The following is a 21,236-nucleotide window of genomic DNA, read 5'->3' as shown; positions in this document are numbered from 1 at the left end:
TGTCACCTCTATTGTATTGGAAGCATTCTAATGGAGCAAAGGAGCAAAAACACAGTTGTTTCACACAGAAATGTAATAAAACTCAAATGAACACCAAATACTGTCACCTCTATTGTATTGGAAGCATCGTAATGCATTTATTTTCATTGCATTAGAGTTACAAGAACGAGTGAATCCCCAATATAACTGTATTATTGTCTTAAAAGTGCAATGGTGAATCCAACAAGCCAATAATAAGGTTAAGATGCTTGCAAACTAGCAAAAACACAGTTGTATTACAGAGAAATATAATAAAACTCAGATAAACATCAAAAACTGTCACCTCTATTGTATTGGAAGCATTCTAATGGAGCAGTGGAGCAAAAACACAGTTGTTTCACACAGAAATGTAATAAAACTCAAATGAACACCAAATACTGTCACCTCTATTGTATTGGAAGCATCGTAATGCATTTATTTTCATTGCATCAGAGTTACAAGAACGAGTGAATCCCCAATATAACTGTATTATTGTCTTACAAGTACAAATAGGCCAGTAATAACACGTAGATGCTTGCAAAGAAGCGAAAGCACAGTTCCCATAGAGAAAAACGCACCAAAACTCAACTAAACATCAAAAACTCCCACTCCCATTGAATTAGAAGCATCCTAATAACCTTGTTTTCTCTGCACAAGAGTTAGAAGCACGACTAACTACCCATTACAACTACATTGTTGGCGTACAAGTTTCCATTGGGGGTTTCCCCATCCAAATGATGGGGGAATGCTTTCACTCAACGAACTTGGAATTACAGCATGTCAAATGGCAAAACAGACAATAACAACTTGATAATAGTGCACTCGCCTGGCATTCCAGTTTCACCGTACTCCCCTCGAGGACTTTGAGTTGACCTGGCAAGATTTTTACGAACTCCGGCAGGTCACCAGTCTCGCTGACTTTTACAGTGTTTGTCATTGTCGTGGATTCCCCCCATCCATAGCGATTTCGCGGAGTCACTTGGAACTTGTACTCGCCACCTGGTTTCAGGTTGAATGCGTCGTAGGCGTTGATAGGTGTCATACCCAGCTGAACAAGAAAGGGAAATTTAGAAATTATGTGTTTGGGGGAAGAACCTACCTAACTATGCCATACACAGATGATTGAATAACGTAAATTATTAAGAAATTCTATTCGAGGATGAAGACAATGGAGTTAGGAATAGAAAGAAAATGAAATTAGAGGGGCTTGGAACTATTTAACAAACTAGGATGTACCTAACCTATACCTAACCTAATTTTTAAGCAATTTTATTCGAGATTGAAGGAAAAGAAGTCAGGATTGGAAAGAAAATTAAATTAGAGGGGCTTGGAACTATTTAACGAACTAGGATATACCTAACCTATACCTAACCTATACCTAACCTATACTTAACCTAATTTTTAAGCAATTTTATTCGAGGTTGAAGGAAACTAAGTCAGGATTAGAAAGAAAATTAAATTAGAGGGGCTTGGAACTATTTAACGAACTAGGATATACCTAACCTATACCTAACCTATACCTAACCTATACTTAACCTAATTTTTAAGCAATTTCATTCGAGATTGAAGGAAAAGAAGTCAGGATTGGAAATAAAATTAAATTTGAGGGGCTTGGAACTACTCAACAAACTAGAATATACCTAACCTATACCTAACCTATACTTAACCTAATTTTTAAGCAATTTCATTCGAGATTGAAGGAAACTAAGTCAGGATTGGAAAGAAAATTAAATTTGAGAGACTTGGAACTACTCAACAAACTAGAATATACCTAACCTATACCTAACCTATACCTAACCTATACCTAACCTAATTATTAAGCAATTTTATTCGAGAATGAATACTATTATTTGCCTCTTGATCTTTTGTGCATATTTATATATCCTCTATTACAAAATTTACATATCAACATTAGAAAAAAATTGAAAATAATGGCATTGTTGGAACGAAATTGCAATTTTAGGATGAATTGAAATTAAAAAGGCCTAAAAAACTATAATATTTAACAAACTATATCACAGCTAATAATACAGAAATTTGAAGACTAAAAAACAAAAAAGTAGGAATTAGAAAAAGCTTAGAATTGGACGAAATTTCTATTAGTAGATTAAAAAATTTAATATTCCTTACTTGGTTCCTCAAAAAATTGGCAGATTATGAGAAAATTAATGTTAGTAGCGTATTTTATATAGTATGATAAACCTATAATTATTATATATTAATAATTATATTAAAATAACTATAAAATATATAGTATGATAGAAGTTTAATTTTCATACAGGGCGATTTTACGTTTAAAAATGAATCGAAAATGTGGAATAAAAATTTTTCGTACGATGCTCCATTTCGGAAGAAATTGATTTTCAAGTTGTTTGGGGCATGTGTTCGATTTATTTTAATTCATTTTAATGGGAAATCCTAGTAATTTTATTACAATCGGAATAGTAGATGATTTTCCATTCAAAAGTCACATGAAATCCCGCCATCAAGATGACCAACTTCAAAAATAATCACGTGCACCGCATTTTACAGATTTTCAAATTCATTTTCTTCGACAACGGAGGCTCGTTCAAAAAAGTTTCATCAGACATTTTCGACTTGTTTTTACACACTCTTCAAACTATATTTGAGTTTTCTTTAAAAATGATCAGTCACGTGCCCCGAAATCTACAAATTTTCAAATTCAATTTTCTTCGATAACGGAGGATCGTTCAAAAAAGTTTCATCAGACATTTTTGACTTGTTTTTAAACACTCTTCAAACTATATTTGAGTTTTCTTTAAAAATGATTAGTCACGTGCCCCGCATTCTACAGATTTTCAAATTCATTTTCTTCGATAACGAAAGATCGTTCAAAAAAGTTTCATCAGACATTTTCGACTTGTTTTTACACACTCTTCAAACTATATTTGAGTTTTCTTTAAAAATGATCAGTCACGTGCCCCGCATTCTACAGATTTTCAAATTCATTTTCTTCGATAACAGAAGATCGTAGCAAAAAGTTTCATCAGACAATTTCGACTTGTTTTTACACACTCTTCAAACTATATTTGTGTTTTCTTTAAAAACTATCACCAGTCACGTGCCCCGCACTCTACAGATTTTCAAATTCATTTTCTTCGATAACGAAAGATCGTACGAAAAAGTTTCATCAGACAATTTCGACTTGTTTTTACACACTCTTCAAACTATATTTGTGTGTTTTTTTTTAAATTACGACCAGTCACGTGCCCCGCATTCTACAGATTTTCAAATTCATTTTCTTCGACAACGGAGGGTTGTATAAAAAAGTTTCATCAGACATTTTCGACTTGTTTTTACACACTCTTCAAACTATATTTGAGTTTTCTTTAAAAATGATCAGTCACGTGCCCCGCATTCTACAGATTTTCAAATTCATTTTCTTCGATAACGGAGGCTCGTTCAAAAAAGTTTCATCAGACAATTTCGACTTGTTTTTACACACTCTTCAAACTATATTTGAGTTTTCTTTAAAAATGATCAGTCACGTGCCCCGCATTCTACAGATTTTCAAATTCATTTTCTTCGATAACGAAGGATCGTTCAAAAAAGTTTCATCAGACATTTTCGACTTGTTTTTACACACTCTTCAAACTATATTTGTGTTTTCTTTGAAAACTATCATCAGTCACGTGCCCCGCATTCCTCAGATTTTCAAATTCATTTTCTTCGATAACGAAGGATCGTTCAAAAAAGTTTCATCAGACATTTTCGACTTGTTTTTACACACTCTTCAAACTATATTTGAGTTTTCTTTAAAAATGATCAGTCACGTGCCCCGCATTCTACAGATTTTCAAATTCATTTTCTTCGATAACGAAAGATCGTTCAAAAAAGTTTCATCAGACATTTTCGACTTGTTTTTAAACACTCTTCAAACTATATTTGAGTTTTCTTTAAAAATGATCAGTCACGTGCCCCGTATTCTACAGATTTTCAAATTCATTTTCTTCGATAACAGAAGATCGTAGCAAAAAGTTTCATCAGACAATTTCGACTTGTTTTTACACACTCTTCAAACTATATTTGAGTTTTCTTTAAAAATGATCAGTCACGTGCCCCGCATTCTACAGATTTTCAAATTCATTTTCTTCGATAACGAAAGATCGTTCAAAAAAATTTCATCAGACATTTTCGACTTGTTTTTACACACTCTTCAAACTATATTTGTGTTTTCTTTAAAAACTATCATCAGTCACGTGCCCCGCATTCTACAGATTTTCAAATTCATTTTCTTCGATAACGAAAGATCGTTCAAAAAAGTTTCATCAGACATTTTCTTCTTGTTTTTACACACTCTTCAAACTATATTTGTGTTTTCTTTAAAAACTATCATCAGTCACGTGCCCCGTATTCTACAGATTTTCAAATTCATTTTCTTCGATAACGGGGGATCGTTCAAAAAAGTTTCATCAGACATTTTCGACTTGTTTTTACACACTCTTCAAACTATATTTGTGTTTTCTTTAAAAACTATCATCAGTCACGTGCCCCGCATTCTACAGATTTTCAAATTCATTTTCTTCGACAACGGAGGCTCGTACGAAAAAGTTTCATCAGACATTTTCGACTTGTGTTTACACACTCTTCAAACTATATTTGTGTTTTCTTTAAAAACTATCATCAGTCACGTGCCCCGCATTCTACAGATTTTCAAATTCATTTTCTTCGATAACGAAAGATCGTTCAAAAAAGTTTCATCAGACATTTTCGACTTGTTTTTACACACTCTTCAAACTATATTTGTGTTTTCTTTAAAAACTATCATCAGTCACGTGCACCGCATTCTACAGATTTTCAAATTCATTTTCTTCGATAACGGAGGATCGTAGGAAAAAGTTTCATCAGACATTTTCGACTTGTTTTTACACACTCTTCAAACTATATTTGAGTTTTCTTTAAAAATGATCAGTCACGTGCCCCGAAATCTACAAATTTTCAAATTCAATTTTCTTCGATAACGAAAGATCGTTCAAAAAAGTTTCATCAGACATTTTCGACTTGTTTTTACACACTCTTCAAACTATATTTGAGTTTTCTTTAAAAATGATCAGTCACGTGCCCCGCATTCTACAGATTTTCAAATTCATTTTCTTCGATAACGAAGGATCGTATAAAAAAGTTTCATCAGACAATTTCGACTTGTTTTTACACACTCTTCAAACTATATTTGTGTTTTCTTTAAAAACTATCATCAGTCACGTGCCCCGCATTCTACAGATTTTCAAATTCATTTTCTTCGACAACGAAAGATCGTTCAAAAAAGTTTCATCAGACATTTTCGACTTGTTTTTACACACTCTTCAAACTACATTAGTATTTTCTACTTCCATCAAAAACTATGCTCGGTATATACACTTGTTACGTAAACAGAAGTTTGAAGAAAACAAGATCGAGCATAGAATGGATATAAACTACTCACAGGGTAAATAATTAAACTGTTACCTCGACCCATCGTGCACCACCGTCGCTGCCCATCAGCCAGGCGTCGACTCTGTAGGCGATGACAGGCGCAGGTCCTCTTCGTTCCGCCTTGCCCCAACTCAGGGACAGCCAATTCCTCCCCCCATCGACCACAACCGGTTCGCTGCTGATTGGTCCTGGCACATCTGGGGGGAAAAAGAACGCTGGTTCCTCATTTCCATCAACCATCAAATTCCACCATTCCAACCTCTGTGCCCGTAGAGATACTCTAGAAAGCCGATGATCAAACGGTCCTCGTCGGACCACGAGCGCGTCAGACGACAGAGTTGCTTCATTTCCAGTCATTTCCCGGGGGAATCCCGTGATTCCAGCGCCATCTTCTCGTTCCTCGAGTGTTTCTTTCGCTCGAGAAAAGTAGGGCACGCGAAATGACTGGCGTCCGGACGCCGACTGAATTTCGAATTTGCTGAACGGATGGGACGAGGCGAACGAAAATAACCTAAGAGGTGTTCCACGAACCGTGTGGCGCACGTAGGTGGCGCTGTTTCAGGCTCATCCGCGGGGAACCACCTTGTTTAATCGTGTCACCTACTTGCGCTGGTCAATGGGGCACAATTCCGCATTTGTCACGCCGCTGTCGCCATCTATGGGCACCTCTTGGCATTACTAGCCACCATTCTGTTTGATACTGAGCGTTTCGAAGCTTAGGGGGCTCTAAAATTACGAATTCCGTGCCACGAGCGAGGCTATTCATCGTTTGGCCTACTTAGATGGCGCCACGTGTTTCACAGTTTCTGTTTATTTCTATTGTAGAGATTTGCGCAATGCTCAAGTTCAAGCGACAGCGCGTGATTAATTCGCAACAGGTCGAGGGACCTTTGGTGCTAATTTTAGAGCCTCGATGCCCTTCCAACGCCCGCCATCTTGCTCGCTGTGGACGGCTAATCGTGTCACGGTGCTCCCTTCTTTCCGTGTATGTGTGATAGATTGTGTTTGTTTCGCTCGAAGCTGTTATATTTTGATATTTTAAAGCGCCTGGTCAAGGAACTGTCACATTTGGCACTGATTCAGGTTCGAATTCAGTAAACTGGACACGCACAAGTCCGCCATTTTAGTTGACGGAATGGCGGTACTATCGTTCGAGTTTATTCGAGATTTTGTGCGAATTTTTTTTGGAATTTTTTGGATATTGAGTTAATTGTGATGAGAATTTCAATTTGTCGATTTTTATGAAAATTTTGTAAATTTATTAATCATATTTATTTGACTTTATTGCTGTCGTTTGAGGTATGTTTATTCGAGATTTTATGTGAATTTTTTTTTAATTTTTTGGATATTGAGTGAATTGTGATGAGAATTTCAATTTGTTGATTTTTATGGAAATTTTGTAAATTTATTAATTATATTTCTTTGACATCATTACTATCATTTGAGTTGCTTTTATTCGAGATTTTATATGAATTTTTTTTAGAATTTTATTGAATATTGAATGAATTGTGATCGGAATTTCAATTTGTTGATTTTTATGAAAATTTTGTAAATATATTAATTATATTTATTTGACTTCATTGCTATCATTTGAGTTGCTTTTATTCGAGATTTTGTGTGAATTTTTTTTAGAATTTTATTGAATATCGAATGAATTGTGATCAGAATTTCAATTTGTCGATTTTTATGAAAATTATCATATTTATTTGACCTCATTGCTGTAGTTTGAGGTATGTTTATTCGAGATTTTTTATGAATTTTTTTTAGAATTTTATTGAATATTGAGTTTTGTGATGAGAATTTAAATTTGTTGCTTTTTATGGAAATTTTGTAAATTTATTAATCATATTTATTTGACCTCATTACTATAGTTTGAGGTATGTTTATTCGAGATTTTATATGAATTTTTTTAATTTTTTGAATATTGAATGAATTGTTAAATACTGACATTAATTAATAATTAAATTCAAAAATTTCAAATCGTTCTGGAAAAATTATTTTTGGTTGAGAAGGTCAATTATAATTATTTTTGGTGATTTGACATACCCCCGAAATCCTAACCATTTTCGAGAAAAAAATTCGGGAAGTTGTGAAATTTTTTGACCAAAAAAAGAAATTTCAAATCTTTTTGGAAAAATTATTTTCGGTTGCTGGGGTCAATTACAATCATTTTTGGTGATTTGACATACCCTCGAAATCTTAACCATTTTCGAGAAAAAAATTCGAGAAGGTATGAAATTTTTTGACGGAAAAAAAAAATTATCCAATCTTTTTGGAAAAATTAATTCGGTTGTGAGGATCAATTACAATCATTTTTGGTGAATAGACATACCCTCGAAATCCTAACCATTTTCGAGAAAAAAATTCTTTACCGAAAATATAATCTGAGGCCTGAAATGGTTCCCCCAAAATTTCATATGAATTTTTAAAAAATCATAACTCTTGAACGGATTGGACGATTTTAATGTTCAAAAAGCCAAACGACGCGTATTTTAGCGTAGAATATGTAGAAATTATAAAAATATTCGAAAAGTTGATCCTTGACCCCGCAAAATGAGAAAAACCCCATAAAAATGGTCCAATTTTCAAACGGCCATAACTCCTATAATAGTGAATATATTTCAATGAAACTTTTTTCTGAAGTAGAGCCCATAGGTACCTACAAAAAAGTATTAAACAACTTTTCTGTAGGACGTCGAACGAAATTACTAAAAATCGAAAACGAATTTTTAAGAAAAATCGACAGGGGGTAGGTGCCTACATTTTTCGACGAAAAAAAAAATTTCAAATCGTTCTAAAAAAAATATTTTTGGCTGCAGGGGTAAATTACAATCATTTTTGGTGAAGAGTCATATCCCCGAAATCCTAATCATTTCTTAGAAAAAAATTCGAGAAGGTATGAAATTTTTCGACAAAATTAAAAAATTTCAAATCTTTTTGGAAAAATTATTTCCGGTCGCAGGGGTCAATTACAATCATTCTTGGTCATTATACATACCCCCGAAATCCTACGCACTTTCTAGAAAAAAATTCGTGAAATATTTCGACGGAAAAAAAAAATTTCAAATCTTTTTGAAAAAATTATTCTCTGTTGCGGGGGTCAATTACAATCATTCTTGGTCATTACACATACCCCCGAAATCCCACGCACTTTCTAGAAAAAAATTCGTGAAATTTTTCGACGGAAAAAAAAAATTTCAAATCTTTTTGAAAAAATTATTCTCTGTTGCGGGGGTCAATTACAATCATTTTTGGTCAATAGACCTACCCCCAAAATCCTCCCCACTTTCCAGAAAAAAATTCGAGTGTCTAAATTTTTCACCGAAAAAAAAAGAATTTCCCAAAAAGAATATTATATTTCCTCAACAGGAGTACTTAATCAGAAAACCAACATGGTTGGACACTCCACGAAGATAAAATCTAATATATCGTGAAAAATAATTTGAAAAATAATGACTTTTGTTTGGGGATACTCGAGAAATGTTAGGTATGCTGATCAGTCGAAATATTGACGTCACTTCAAGCGTCGTTTGAGTCCAGGGTTTATTTGGATTTCTGCCATTAAAAGCTGGGCCAAGTGTACGATGTCGCCAAACTCTGATGTCTAATTATAATCGTTTGATAGTTCACTCAATTAGCCTCCTCACCTTCTCTGACCAAAAAGGTGAAAAGGTCCATTCGCGAAGCTCCATTGTCCACTTCAACGGACACATCAATCACGCAATTTTGTCACAAGTGTTTCTAAATTAAATGTGTACTTACTCTTCACGTAGGACAGTTCGTCGTCGCGACTTTCACTGGACAGACCCAGAAGACTTCCTGTTTCAGTGCGGTTGCTCAAGGTACTCCAGTCAGGGGTCAGTGACCTGGCGCGTTGTTTCACCTGGAAACCCAAACAATCGTTTGCAAACAGAGTAAACAGAACAGAATCCAGTTGACAACAACCTGGAAATTCAATTATTCAGGGAATCCCCTCAAAAGAGTCAAGAGATTCACCTTGATAGAGAAGAAACTTCTGTCGCAGCCATGTCTGTTTTTGACAAGTATGCAATAGGTGCCCTCATCATCAGGTACGACTCTTTTCAAAGTCAGGCGAACGTAATCGTCGATGACTTCTTTGTGGGATCTGGGTCCGTTGGTGATGTCTCTCAAACCCTTCATCCAGGTCACTGGAAAAGAGGTTAGAATTTGGATGAGGATGAGACAAGGAAAGGCAAAGAATTAAGTTACTTTGCAGAGAAATAGGTTCCTAAAACGAGCACCAGACGCCATTCGTAGATGGAACGTTTTTATCTCTTCAAATTTGGGGGAATCCCAGTGGAAAATGTGGGGAAATTAGCGAAATCCCTAGACAGATATTCTTAAGAATATTCTAGTTACTAATTGTTGGGGATTCCCATATTTGTGGAGGTGTAAATGGTGAGTTTAGGACACAGTGTATGGTAGATTAGCTCAACGCCATGACTGGGAACCCCCCACGAGGTATAGACATGTGACGATAGATGGCGCTGGTGCTGGGGATCCCCAATACTACTTTACTTGATTCTCAAAACGAGCACCAGACGCCATTCGTAGATGGAACGTTTTTATCTCTTCAAATTTGGGGGAATCCCAGTGGAAAATGTGGGGAAATTAGCGAAATCCCTAGACAGATATTCTTAAGAATATTCTAGTTACTAATTGTTGGGGATTCCCATATTTGTGGAGGTTTAAATGGTGAGTTTAGGACACAGTGTGTGGTAGATTAGCTCAACGCCATGACTGGGAACCCCCCACGAGGTATAGACATGTGACGATAGATGGCGCTGGTGTTGGGAACCCCCAATACTACTTTACTTGGTTCTCAAAACGAGCACGAGACGCCATTCGTAGATGGAATCTGTCCCTTTCAATTTGGGGGAATCCCAGTGGAAAATGTGGGAAAATTAGCGAAATCCCTAGACAGATATTCTTAAGAATATTCTAGTTACTAATTGTTGGGGATTCCCATATTTGTGGAGGTGTAAATGGTGAGTTTAGGACACAGTGTATGGTAGACTAGCCCAACGCCATGACTGGGAACCCCCCACGAGGTATAGACATGTGACGATAGATGGCGCTGGTGCTGGGGAACCCCCAATACTACTTTACTTGGTTCTCAAAACGAGCACCAGACGCCATTCGTAGATGGAACGTTTTTATCTCTTCAAATTTGGGGGAATCCCAGTGGAAAATGTGGGGAAATTAGCGAAATCCCTAGACAGATATTCTTAAGAATATTCTAGTTACTAATTGTTGGGGATTCCCATATTTGTGGAGGTTTAAATGGTGAGTTTAGGACACAGTGTGTGGTAGATTAGCTCAACGCCATGACTGGGAACCCCCCACGAGGTATAGACATGTGACGATAGATGGCGCTGGTGCTGGGGATCCCCAATACTACTTTACTTGATTCTCAAAACGAGCACCAGACGCCATTCGTAGATGGAACGTTTTTATCTCTTCAAATTTGGGGGAATCCCAGTGGAAAATGTGGGAAAATTAGCGAAATCCCTAGACAGATATTCTTAAGAATATTCTAGTTACTAATTGTTGGGGATTCCCATATTTGTGGAGGTGTAAATGGTGAGTTTAGGACACAGTGTATGGTAGACTAGCCCAACGCCATGACTGGGAACCCCCCACGAGGTATAGACATGTGACGATAGATGGCGCTGGTGCTGGGGAACCCCCAATACTACTTTACTTGGTTCTCAAAACGAGCACCAGACGCCATTCGTAGATGGAACGTTTTTATCTCTTCAAATTTGGGGGAATCCCAGTGGAAAATGTGGGAAAGTTAGCGAAATCCCTAGACAGATATTCCCAAAAATATTCTAGTTACTAATTGTTGGGGATTCCCATATTTATGGAGGTGTAAATAGTAAGTTAAGAATAGTGTATAATAAATGCTGTTCTTGTCGTTTGCACAGATGTAACGGTTAGGTTAGCCCAACGCAATGAGTGGGGAACCCCTCCACGAGGTATACACATTATGATCGATAGATGGCGCTGGTGCTGGGGATCCCCAATACTACTTTACTTGATTCTCAAAACGAGCACGAGACGCCATTCGTAGACGGAATCTGTCCCTTTCAATTTAGGGGAATCCCAGTGGAAAATGTGGGAAAGTTAGCGAAATCCCTAGACAGATATTCTTAAAAATATTCTAGTTACTATTTCTTGGGGATTCCCATATTTGTGGAGGTGTAAATGGTGAGTTTAGGACACAGTGTATGGTAGATTAGCCCAACGCCATGACTGGGAACCCCCCACGAGGTATAGACATGTGACGATAGATGGCGCTGGTGCTGGGGATCCCCAATACTACTTTACTTGATTCTCAAAACGAGCACCAGACGCCATTCGTAGATGGAACGTTTTTATCTCTTCAAATTTGGGGGAATCCCAGTGGAAAATGTGGGGAAAGTTAGCGAAATCCCTAGACAGATAGTCTTAAGAATATTCTAGTTACTAATTGTTGGGGATTCCCATATTTGTGGAGGTGTAAATGGTGAGTTTAGGACACAGTGTATGGTAGATTAGCTCAACGCCATGACTGGGAACCCCCCACGAGGTATAGACATCTGACGATAGATGGCGCTGTTGCTGGGGATCCCCAATACTACTTTATTTGATTCTCAAAACGAGCACCAGACGCCATTCATAGATGGAACGTTTTTATCTCTTCAAATTTGGGGGAATCCCAGTGGAAAATGTGGGGAAATTAGCGAAATCCCTAGACAGATATTCTTAAAAATATTCTAGTTACTAATTGTTGGGGATTCCCATATTTGTGGAGGTGTAAATGGTGAGTTTAGGACACACTGTATGGTAGATTAGCTCAACGCCATGACTGGGAACCCCCCACGAGGTATAGACATGTGTCGATAGATGGCGCTGGTGCTGGGGATCCCCAATACTACTTTACTTGATTCTCAAAACGAGCACGAGACGCCATTCGTAGATGGAACGTTTTTATCTCTTCAAATTTGGGGGAATCCCAGTGGGAAATGTGGGGAAAGTTAGCGAAATCCCTAGACAGATATTCTCAAAAATATTCTAGTTACTACTTGTTGGGGATTCCCATATTTATGGAGGTGTAAATAGTAAGTTAAGAATAGTGTATAATAAATGCTGCTCTTGTCGTTTGCACAAATGTAACGGTTAGGTTAGCCCAACGCAATGAGTGGGGAACCCCTCCACGAGGTATACACATTATGATCGACAGATGGCGCTGGTGCTGGGATCCCCAATACTACTTTACTTGATTCTCAAAACGAGCACCAGACGCCATTCGTAGATGGAATCTGTCCCTTTCAATTTAGGGGAATCCCAGTGGAAAATGTGGGAAAGTTAGCGAAATCCCTAGACAGATATTCTCAAAAATATTCTAGTTATTACTTGTTGGGGATTCCCATATCTATGGAGGTGTAAATAGTAAGTTAAGAATAGTGCTTGTCGTTTGCACAGATGTAACGGTTAGGTTAACCCCTCCCCACGCGCTACACACATCATGTGACGACAGATGGCGCTGTTGCTGGGTATCCCCCCCACAGTATTCCCATTACACACGATAGATGGCGCTACTGCTTCCTGAAAATGAGCATAAAACGTGATTTCCAGTTCGGAGGGATTCTTCTTGGAGCCCAGTGAGTCGTGAAAGAGCCGTATCCTTAAAAATTCGCTGTTAACCATCTTTGAAGACCCGTAAGTGTCTCACCTCGAGGTTTGGGAAGCCCCGAGAACCTAAACGACACGCTGACGTCCTCGCCAGCGACGACGGTCATCGATTTTTCGGCGGGTCTCGAGGCGAACATGGCTGGCCTGCCATCGTCGATGGCGCTCGGCGGTATGACGTCGATCGTGGCCATGCTGTCCACGTGGCCATAAGCGTTGATCGCCCTGCAAATGTAAGTGCCCCTCTCGGATTCCGTGACTTCTGGCACGACCAGCGTGTGGACGCCGGACTCCGCGAAGGTCTTCGCCTTGGGGATGGCGACTGGCTCCCTCCTTTCGCCGCGGAACCACCTCACTTCCGGCGCTGGCATGCCTGCGGCCATTTCAAATCCCGATTTTAACTTGCAAATCAGTCGTACAAGTTGTTTAGTACCTTTTACTTCGACTTGGAGAGCGACAGTGCCACCTGTCGGCACTCTGTAGTCGTTCAGGAAACTGGAGAAACGGGGCCTCCCGGAAGCCTCGGGGCTGATGTAGTCGAATATTTTGTCGCGTTTCCCAGCCATCCGTCGAGTCCGTTCTGTGGAGTGTGATTTGATGGGAACTCGAGTATTTTAGGAATGTTTTACGACTGGTCGAAATTGTTACCGTCAAATTGAACGACGTGGGCGATCTCCTCAGTGCGCATGTCGTTCATGGCTCTGCACGCGTAGCGACCGCTGTCTGAGGAGTTGGGTGCAGCGATTTCCAAGCGGTGGATCCCATCGTCCAGGTAGCTGTGCTTGTAACGATCGCCTTGGAGGACCAGACCATCCTTCAGCCAAGAGATAATCGGTGTAGGGTGGCCACGAACTCGACACTCCAAGATCAGTTCGTTGTCCGAATGGCGATAGGTGTCTGAGGAATAGACTTCCATTTTGTTAATAAATGTTTGGTATTGTAGGCCAGTGTTTCATTTCACACGACCCTTTATTGTTAGTAACGAAGTTAAAATTATGTAATATAGTTTACAAGATGGCCAACCCCGTACTAAAAACCCTAGATGTGTTTAGGGACGTTCACCGAGAGATGACGCTGTGTGGCGGAATCATCTTCAGATTTTTATGTGCTTTTGATGAATGGTAGTAGAGTGGTTCTTTGGGAAATAGTAGCTGTAGGTGTTTAGGAGGACCAGACAGTCAGGTTTAGTCTTTTTTTAAGGGGTTGTTAAATAAAAATGATTGGGTATAAATGATTTCCCCTTTGCAGAGGTCCTCTTGCATGGGAAATGATTGAATAAATGTGTATAAAGACAGTATTTAAGTATTAAATTCATCTACTTTGACTATTCTTTAGATATTAGAGAGTTTAATGTAAAATAAATTGCAGTAATGCTAATTTTGTAGCTTGGACAAGAGCTAGGGGAATCCCCGCATGATTTTCAAGTTTATTATACAGGGTGTTTGGCCAACCCTGGGGGAAATTTTAATGGGGGATTCTAGAGGCCAAAATAAGAGGAAAATTAAGAATACTAATTTGTTGATGGAGGCTTCGTTGAAAAGTTATTAACAATTAAATGCAAAAATTTCAAATCGTTCTGGAAAAATTATTTTCGGTTGCGGGGGTTGATTATAATTATTTTTGGTCAATTGATATACCCTCGAAATCCTAACCATTTTCGAGAAAAAAATTCGAGAAAGTGTGAAATTTTTCGACGCAAAAAAAAAAATTTCAAATCTTTTTGGAAAAATTTTTTTCGTTTGCAGGAGTCGATCACAATTATTTTTGGTCATTACACATACTCCCGAAATCCTACGCATTTTCGAGAAAAAAATTCCTCACCGAAAATATAATTTCAGGCCAGAAATTTCATGCGAATCTTTAAGACGCCATAACTCCTGAACGGATTGGACGATTTTTATTTTCAAAAACGCAAACGACGCGTATTTAGATGAAGAATACATAGAAATTGCAAAAATATTCGAAAAATTATTCTTTGACTCCGCAAAATGAGAAAAACCCTATAAAAATGGTCCAATTTTCAAACGACCATAACGCCTATACTAGTGAATATATTTCAATGAAACTTTTTTTTGAAGTAGAGCCCATAGGTACCTACAAAAAAGTATTAAACAACTTTTTTGTAAGACGTCAAACGAAATTACTAAAAATCGAAAACGAATTTTCAAGAAAAATCGACAGTAGGTAGGTGCTGAAATTTTTCGCCGAAAAAAAAAATTTCAAATCATTCTGAAAAAAATATTTTCGTCTGAAGAGGTCAATTACAATCATTTTTGGTGAATAGACATACTCTCGAAATCCTAACCATTTTCGAGAAAAAAATTCGAGAAAGTGTGAAATTTTGCGACGCAAAAAAAAAAATTTCAAATTTTTTTGGAAAAATTTTTTTCGTTTGCAGGAGTCGATCGTAATTATTTTTGGTCATTACACATACCCCCGAAATCTTACGCACTTTCGAGAAAAAAATTCCTTACCGAAAATATAATTTCAGGCCAGAAATTTCATGCGAATCTTTAAGACGCCATAACTCCTGAACGGATTGGACGATTTTAATTTTCAAAAAGCCAAATGACGCGTATTTTAGTGTAGAATATGTAGAAATTGCAAAAATATTTGAAAAGTTGATACTTGACACCGTAAACTGAGAAAAACCCCATAAAAATGGTCCAATTTTCAAACGACCATAACTCCAATAATAGTGAATATATTTTAATGAAACTTTTTTCTGAAGTGGAGTCCATAGGTACCTACAAAAAAGTATTAAACAACTTTTCCGTAGAACGTCAAACGAAATTACTAAAAATCGAAAACGAATTTTCAAGAAAAATCGACAGGGGGAAGTCCCCTTTTTCGGCGAAAAAAAATTTGTCAAATCGTTCTGAAAAAATTATTTTCTGTTGCAGAGGCCAATTATAATCATTTTTGGTCAGCAGACATAATACCAAATTCCTATCCACTTTCGAGAAATAAATTCCTCACCGAAAATATAATTTCAGGCCAGAAACCATTCATGCGAATCTGTAAGACGCCATAACTCCTGAACGGATTGGACGATTTTAATTTTCGAAAAGCCAAACGACGCGTATTTTAGTGTAGAATATGTAGAAATTGCAAAAATATTTGAAAAGTTGATCCTTGACTCCGCAAAATGAGAAAAACCCCATAAAAATGGTCCAATTTTCAAGCAGCCATAACTCCTATAATAGTGAAAATATTTCTATGAAACTTTTTTCTGAAGTAGAGCTCATGGACACCTACAGAAAAGTATTAAACAACTTTTCTGTAGGACGTCAAACGGAATTACTAAAAATCGAAAACGAATTTTTAAGAAAAATCGATGGGGGGTAGTCCCCTTTTTCGGCGAAAAAAAAATTTGTCAAATCGTTCTGAAAAAATTATTTTCTGTTGCAGGGGTCGATTCTAATCATTTTGTAACGATCGCCTTGGAGGACCAGACCATCCTTCAGCCAAGAGATAATCGGTGTAGGGTGGCCACGAACTCGACACTCCAAGATCAGTTCGTTGTCCGAATGGCGATAGGTGTCTGAGGAATAGACTTCCATTTTGTTAATAAATGTTTGGTATTGTAGGCCAGTGTTTCATTTCACACGACCCTTTATTATTAGTAATAGAGTTAAAATTATGTAATATAGTTTACAAGATGGCCAACCCCGTACTAAAAACCCTAGATGTGTTTAGGGACGTTCACCGAGAGATGACGCTGTGTGGCGGAATCATCTTCAGATTTTAATGTGCTTCTGATGAATGGTAGTAGAGTGGTTCTTTGGGAAATAGTAGCTGTAGGTGTTTAGGAGGACCAGACAGTCAGGTTTAGTCTTTTTCTGAGGGGTTGTTAAATAAAAATGATTAGGTATGATTTCCCTTTTGCATAGGTCCTTTTGCATGGGAAATGATTGAATAAATGTGTATATTGACAGTATTTAAGTATTAAATTCATCTACTTTGATTATTCTTTAGATATTAGAGAGTTTACTGTAAAATAAATTGCAGTGATGCCAATTTTGTAGCTTGGACAAGAGCTAGGGGAATCCCCGCATGATTTTCAAGTTTATTATACAGGGTGTTTGGCCAACTCTCACGGAAATTGTAATGGGGGATTCTAGAAGCCAAAATAAGACGAAAATTAAGAATACCAATTTGTTGATGGAGGCTTCGTTGAAAAGTTATTAACAATTAAATTAAAAAATTTCAAATCGTTCTGGAAAAATTATTTTCGGTTGCGGGGGTTGATTATAATCATTTTTGGTGAATAGACATATCCTCGAAATCCTAACCATTTTCGAGAAAAAAATTCGAGAATGTGTGAAATTTTTCGACGCAAAAAAAAAAATTTCAAATCTTTTTGGAAAAATTTTTTTCGTTTGTAGGAGTCGATCGCAATTATTTTTGGTCATTACACATACCCCCGAAATCCTACGCACTTTCGAGAAAAAAATTCCTTACCGAAAATATAATTTCAGGCCAGAAATTTCATGCGAATCTTTAAAAGACCATAACTCTTGAACGGATTGGACGATTCTAATTTTCAAAAAGCCAAACGACGCGTATTTTAGTGTAGAATATGTAGAAATTGCAAAAATATTCGAAAAATTATTCTTTGACTCCGCAAAATGAGAAAAACCCCATAAAAATGGTCCAATTTTCAAACGGCCATAACTCCTATAATAGTGAATATATTTCAATGAAACTTTTTTCTGAAGTGGAGCCCATAGGTACCTACAAAAAAGTATTAAACAACTTTTCTGTAGGATATCAAACAAAATTACTAAAAATCAAAAACTAATTTTTAGGAAAAATCGACGGGGGAAGTCCCCTTTCTCGGCGAAAAAAAAATTTGTCAAATCGTTCTGAAAAAATTATTTTCTGTTGCAGGGGTCGATTTTAATCATTTTTGGCCATTACACATGTCTTCGAAATCCTACGCATTTTCGAGAAAAAAATTCCTTACCGAAAATATAATTTCAGGCCAGAAAACATTCATGCGAATCTTTAAGACGCCATAACTCCTGAACGGATTGGACGATTTTAATTTTCAAAAAGCCAAACGCCGCGTATTTAGATGAAGAATACATGGAAATTGCAAAAATATTCGAAAAATTATTCTTTGACTCAGCAAAATGAGAAAAACCCCATAAAAAGGGTCCAATTTTCAAACGACCATAACGCCTATACTAGTGAATATATTTCAATGAAACTTTTTTTTGAAGTAGAGCCCATAGGTACCTACAAAAAAGTATTAAACAACTTTTCTGTAAGACGTCAAACGAAATTACTAAAAATCGAAAACGAATTTTTAAGAAAAATCGACAGTAGGTAGGTGCTGAAATTTTTCGCCGAAAAAAAAAATTTCAAATCATTCTGAAAAAAATATTTTCGTCTGAAGAGATCAATTACAATCATTTTTGGTGAATAGACATACTCTCGAAATCCTAACCATTTTCGAGAAAAAAATTCGAGAAAGTGTGAAATTTTGCGACGCAAAAAAAAAAATTTCAAATTTTTTTGGAAAAATTTTTTTCGTTTGCAGGAGTCGATCGCAATTATTTTTGGTCATTACACATACCCCCGAAATCTTACGCACTTTCGAGAAAAAAATTCCTTACCGAAAATATAATTTCAGGCCAGAAATTTCATGCGAATCTTTAAGACGCCATAACTCCTGAACGGATTGGACGATTTTAATTTTCAAAAAGCCAAATGACGCGTATTTTAGTGTAGAATATGTAGAAATTGCAAAAATATTTGAAAAGTTGATCCTTGACACCGTAAACTGAGAAAAACCCCATAAAAATGGTCCAATTTTCAAACGACCATAACTCCAATAATAGTGAATATATTTTAATGAAACTTTTTTCTGAAGTGGAGTCCATAGGTACCTACAAAAAAGTATTAAACAACTTTTCTGTAGAACGTCAAACGAAATTACTAAAAATCGAAAACGAATTTTTAAGGAAAATCGATGGGGGGTAGTCCCCTTTTTCGGCGAAAAAAAAATTTTCAAATCGTTCTAAAAAAATTATTTTCTGTTGCAGGGGTCAATTATGATCATTTTTGGTCAATTGACATACCCTCGAAATCCTAACCATTTTCGAGAAAAAAATTCCAGAAAGTGTGAAATTGTGCGACGCAAAAAAAAAATTTCAAATCTTTTTGGAAAAATTATTTTCTGTTGCAGGGGTCGATTCAAATCATTTTTGGTCATTACACATGTCCTCGAAATCCTAACCATTTTCGAGAAAAAAATTCCTTACCGAAAATATAATTTCAGGCCAGAAAACATTCATGCGAATCTTTAAGACGCCATAACTCCTGAACGGATTGGACGATTTTAATTTTCAAAAAGCCAAACGCCGCGTATTTTAGTGTAGAATATGTAGAAATTGCAAAAATATTTGAAAAGTTGATCCTTGACACCGTAAACTGAGAAAAACCCCATAAAAATGGTCCAATTTTCAAGCAGCCATAACTCCTATAATAGTGAATATATTTAAATGAAACTTTTTTCTGAAGTAGAGCTCATGGACACCTACAGAAAAGTATTAAACAACTTTTCTGTAGGACGTCAAACGGAATTACTAAAAATCGAAAACGAATTTTTAAGAAAAATCGATGGGGGGTAGTCCCCTTTTTCGGCGAAAAAAAAATTTGTCAAATCGTTCTGAAAAAATTATTTTCTGTTGCAGGGGTCGATTCTAATCATTTTGTAACGATCGCCTTGGAGGACCAGACCATCCTTCAGCCAAGAGATAATCGGTGTAGGGTGGCCACGAACTCGACACTCCAAGATCAGTTCGTTGTCCGAATGGCGATAGGTGTCTGAGGAATAGACTTCCATTTTGTTAATAAATGTTTGGTATTGTACGCCAGTGTTTCATTTCACACGACCCTTTATTATTAGTAACGAAGTTAAAATTATGTAATATAGTTTACAAGATGGTCAACACTGTACTAAAAACCCTAGATGTGTTTAGGGACGTTCACCGAGAGATGACGCTGTGTGGCGGAATCATCTTCAGATTTTAATGTGCTTTTGATGAATGCTAGTAGAGTGGTTCTTTGGAAAATAGTAGCTGTAGGTGTTTAGGAGGACCAGACAGTCAGGTTTAGTCTTTTTCTGAGGGGTTGTTAAATAAAAATGATTGGGTATAAATGATTTCCCTTTTGCATAGGTCCTTTTGCATGGGAAATGATTGAATAAATGTGTATATAGACAGTATTTAAGTATTAAATTCATCTACTTTGATTATTCTTTAGATATTAGAGAGTTTAATGTAAAATAAATTGCAGTGATGCTAATTTTGTAGCTTGGACAAGAGCTAGGGGAATCCCCGCATGATTTTCAAGTTTATTATACAGGGTGTTTGGCCAACCCTGGGGGAGATTTTAATGGGGGATTCTAGAGGCCAAAATAAGAGGAAAATTAAGAATACTAAGTTGTTGAGGGAGGCTTCGTTGAAAAGTTATTAACAATTAAATTAAAAAATTTCAAATCGTTCTGGAAAAATTATTTTCGGTTGCGGGGGTCGATTATAATTATTTTTGGTCAATTGATATACCCTCGAAATCCTAACCATTTTCGAGAAAAAAATTCGAGAATGTGTGAAATTTTTCGACGCAAAAAAAAAATTTCAAATCTTTTTGGAAAAATTTTTTTCGTTTGCAGGAGTCGATCGCAATTATTTTTGGTCATTACATATACCCCCGAAATCCTATGCATTTGCGAGAAAAAAATTCCTTACCGAAAATATAATTTCAGGCCAGAAATTTCATGCGAATCTTTAAGACGCCATAACTTCTGAACGGATTGGACGATATTAATGTTCAAAAAGCCAAACGCCGCATATTTAGATGAAGAATACATAGAAATTGCAAAAATATTCGAAAAATTATTCTTTGACTCCGCAAAATGAGAAAAACTCTACAAAAATGGTGCAATTTTCAAACGACCATAACTCCTATAATAGTGAATATATTTAAATGAAACTTTTTTCTGAAGTAGAGCTCATGGGTACCTACACAAAAGTATTAGACAACTTTTTTGTAAGACGTCAAACAAAATTACTAAA

At 36.6% G+C, this 21,236-nt stretch overlaps 1 protein-coding gene across 1 annotated transcript in view; it reads right to left on the bottom strand.

The window, feature by feature from the left end:
• Positions 1-21,236, bottom strand: part of LOC143349076 (uncharacterized) — a 179,089-nt gene that overhangs the window by 75,746 nt on the left and 82,107 nt on the right. Inside the window, exons 16-22 of the mRNA XM_076779997.1 lie at positions 13,798-14,046; positions 13,583-13,729; positions 13,193-13,522; positions 9,448-9,620; positions 9,214-9,334; positions 5,485-5,648; positions 845-1,066 (exon numbers count right to left, since the gene is read on the bottom strand). Of these exons, the coding sequence (XP_076636112.1) occupies positions 845-1,066; positions 5,485-5,648; positions 9,214-9,334; positions 9,448-9,620; positions 13,193-13,522; positions 13,583-13,729; positions 13,798-14,046 (1,406 nt within the window). The remainder of the gene's footprint in view (positions 1-844; positions 1,067-5,484; positions 5,649-9,213; positions 9,335-9,447; positions 9,621-13,192; positions 13,523-13,582; positions 13,730-13,797; positions 14,047-21,236) is intronic.

This window comes from Colletes latitarsis, chromosome 12 (assembly GCF_051014445.1).
Source record: "Colletes latitarsis isolate SP2378_abdomen chromosome 12, iyColLati1, whole genome shotgun sequence".
NCBI classification, from domain to species: domain Eukaryota; kingdom Metazoa; phylum Arthropoda; class Insecta; order Hymenoptera; family Colletidae; genus Colletes; species Colletes latitarsis.
This window is presented reverse-complemented; position numbering and strand designations above follow the sequence as displayed.